At 63.3% G+C, this 3,142-nt stretch overlaps 1 protein-coding gene across 1 annotated transcript in view; it reads right to left on the minus strand.

Moving 5' to 3' along the window:
- HMCN2 (hemicentin 2) overlaps window positions 1–3,142 on the minus strand; it is a 139,122-nt gene that overhangs the window by 21,830 nt on the left and 114,150 nt on the right. The window contains 4 exon segments of the mRNA XM_014532199.1: window positions 96–203; window positions 1,410–1,574; window positions 2,271–2,392; window positions 2,704–2,884. Of these exon segments, the coding sequence (XP_014387685.1) occupies window positions 96–203; window positions 1,410–1,574; window positions 2,271–2,392; window positions 2,704–2,884 (576 nt within the window).

Here is a 3,142-nt window from a genome sequence, read left to right on the forward strand (position 1 = left end):
CAGCCCCAGCCCCAGCACCAGCTGCTTCTCGCTCTTTACCTGCTCCCCTGCCCCCAGGGCAACAGCTCTCTGAGCCAAAGGACTGGGCCCCCTACCTTGCACGGTCAGCGCCACGTGCTTGCGGGCCACGCCTGCGGAGTTCTGGGCCGTGCAGGTGTAGCGGCCTGCGTGGACAGGGAGGGCCTGCCCGATCTCCAGGGCGCCTGGAGGCGGAAGGGGGCGCGCAGAGGTGAGGGTTCTGGAGACAAGTCCTCAGCGATGGAGGCAGCCCGTCTTCCATACCCCGACCCAGTGTCTCTGGTCCCGGCCCGTCGGCCTGCCTCTGCCCACAGGTAAGCAGCCTGGGGGCACCTGGGTCCACGCCTGCCTCTGCTCCTGCCCGAAGCCTAGCTGTGGGCAAGTCCCTTCCCCTCTCAGGGCCTCAGTTTCCCCACGTGTGCAATGAGGCATCAGACAGGACGGCCTCTAGACCCTCTGGCTGTGATGTCCCAGGATCAGCCACTGCCCGCCTGGAATCCCTGGCCACCCTCAGCTCCCCAGGCCCCAGCACTTGCCTCCTCCAGGAAGTGCCCCGGATTGCCGCCTCCCCTGTCCTCCCTCCTTTAGCCTGGGCTTCTCAAAGAACAGTTCACCCTCCTGAGACCACAGGCTGCCCGAGCAGTTATGTGAAGTGGTTTCTGTGTCGCACGGAGCCCTGAGAGCCTGCTCGCGGGGTGAGCGGGGGAAGAGGACGCCCAGCTCCCCCGGCCCCGCTCCCAGGCACCGCGGCTGTCCCACAGGCCAGCTTCCCCTGACCGGCTTCCCCTGACCGCTGCCTAAGGGGGCCTCTGGGGCTCCGGGAGAGCTTGAAAGCCACAGACCCGGCCAGCGGTTCTGACTTGAGGATTTCACCAACTAACCAGCAAGTACATTTCACTTCAATCCCCATAAAGTTGCCAACTTTTCTTTTTTGATAAATAAACATTTTATAAGTCACCATCTGCAATCACCCTAATTCCGTAGAAGAAAGAAAAGCTAAGAGAAGCACAATTTCTGCATAAAGGACAGCGCTCTAAGGCAAGCATGTCAAACACGTGGCCGGCGGGCCGCATGTCTCCTCTGTTTACACGCTCGCTAAGGAGATCAAGCTGGCTGCACGCAAACGCTCATCGCTACGGGTGACGTCGCTTTGCCACGAAGCAGCACTCGTTGGCCAACTGTCATCAGAGAGCCACTGCAGGACAGCAGCACCCTAGTGCGCAGAATGGGAGACTGGGGCCCAGAGAGGGCAAGGGGTTTCTCCCAGGTCACACAGCAAGGGAATGGCAGAGCCAGGCTCCCCAACACGGCCCCAGGGGCTGCTATCACACTCTCTGCCCAGGTCCCTGCCTCCCCTCAGCAGCAGCTTCCCTGGGGTCCCCCTTGCTTACCCGAAGGTGAGACATGGTAGCCACTCCCCCGGGCCCCCAGGGGAGTCCCTGCCTTGCTCCAGGACACCACGGGGGCTGGCACGCCGGAGCTGTGGCACGTGAGGACCACGGGGGCCATCTGGGTCACAGTGAAGTCCGTCTGGTCGTCGGCGATGGTGGGGGGCACTGAAACCCAAGCGCAGGCTTGAGGCCCCGCCGCGGTCCCGGGGAGCACACGGCGCGGCCAGGTGGAGGGAAGCCATGAACAGAGACTAGGACCCATGGTGAGATGAGTGACGAAGGGCCACAGAGGGAGGGCAGCAGAGAGGGGTCACACTCGCTCACCCAGGACCAATGTTTCGACGGCACAGGGATGGTTATGAACTGCTTTCTATAGAGACACCAGCCAGGCACCTCGGGGAGCCGGGAGCTGGTGGCAGCTCAGAGCAGGGGGCGTGGCATTTAACCTGAGCCTGGAGCAGCAGGTGTCGGCTGGGTGAAGGGCGAAGGGAACAGTGCTCACGGCAGAGGGAACAGCAGTGTGAAGGCCCAGGGGTGAGGAACAGAAAGCCACCCAGCAGACTGGGTCCCAGAATGAGGCCGGCCATGGGGCGAGCATAACCTGGGGAGGAGTCAGTGGCCTCGGGGGCCAGGGTGACACCTCGAATTCTATGAGGACAGGGGGCAGTGGAGGGGGGGATTTTAACCAAGGTGATGACGAGGTAACATTTGGGTTTAGAACATTTTGGATCAGAAGAGGTGTCTCCTGCGAGCTCACACGTGCCAGGGACTGTGCTGGAGCTGGGGTTATGTCAGTGTGGGCAGGGTGGGATCCGGGAGGGCCTCCCGGAGGAGGTGGCCCGTGCCCCCGCCCCAACTCACCGTGGATGGTCACCTGGTACCGCCTGCGGGCCTCGCCCACCTCATTGCTCACCACACACTCAAACTGGGCTGCGTCCTGGGGGCCGGGGGCGGGGAGGAGTAGGGCGTTGGAGGGCAGGAGCCTGGGACAGACAGACAGACAGACGGTTGGCTGCTGAGTGACAGGCCTGGCTGACCTGAGACGAGCCAGCCATGGCCTCCCTGCCCTGCGAATCTGGAAGGTTGAGGGGTGTGTGTGGTGGTGGTGGTGGGGGGGGGGGGGGCGGTAGCGGTCCTTTCCTGTCTCTGGCCCCAGCCCTGGTTCTAGAAGTTTCTCTGAGAAGTTTCCACCTCCAAAGGCCTAGTCAGGGGGCCGTTTCCGCTTTCATCCTTGTTTCTCTATAACCTCCATGCTGCCTGCCCGTGGTGACAGCTTCTCTAACGGCAGCCGCACCCCCGGTCGTCCCGCTGTGTCTCCTGAGACCTGCTGAGTGGAGGCCTCCGCGGTGACCTGGCACCGGGCACAGAGAACGCCTGGCCAGTTACCCATGAGCTGCCCCCTTCCACGCCCCCAGCGACCACTCCCGCATCAGCCACATTCGAGAAGCGGGGAGACCCAGGCTCCAGCGGGGACCCTGGGTCCGGCGCACCAGCATGAACTTGGGCTTCAGGAATGTTTCTAAGCCATGACTGTCATGGCTTTAAAGGTCGTGTGTTTTCTGCTTGGCTGTGTCTCAAATGCCCCCACGCCCTGCCGGACATCTCAGTGCGAAGGCTCCCCCCACCCCCCAACCCAACCCTGAGGATGGTGGTGGCTTTGCTGAGCCCGGAGCACGTCCCTGACCCGGGCCGCCCTCTGAGATGGGCATGCCCCCCCCCCGCCCCCGGGGCCC

The sequence above is a fragment of the Myotis brandtii genome, unplaced genomic scaffold (genome assembly GCF_000412655.1).
Source record: "Myotis brandtii unplaced genomic scaffold, ASM41265v1 scaffold855, whole genome shotgun sequence".
In the NCBI taxonomy this organism is placed as follows: Eukaryota; Metazoa; Chordata; class Mammalia; order Chiroptera; family Vespertilionidae; genus Myotis; species Myotis brandtii.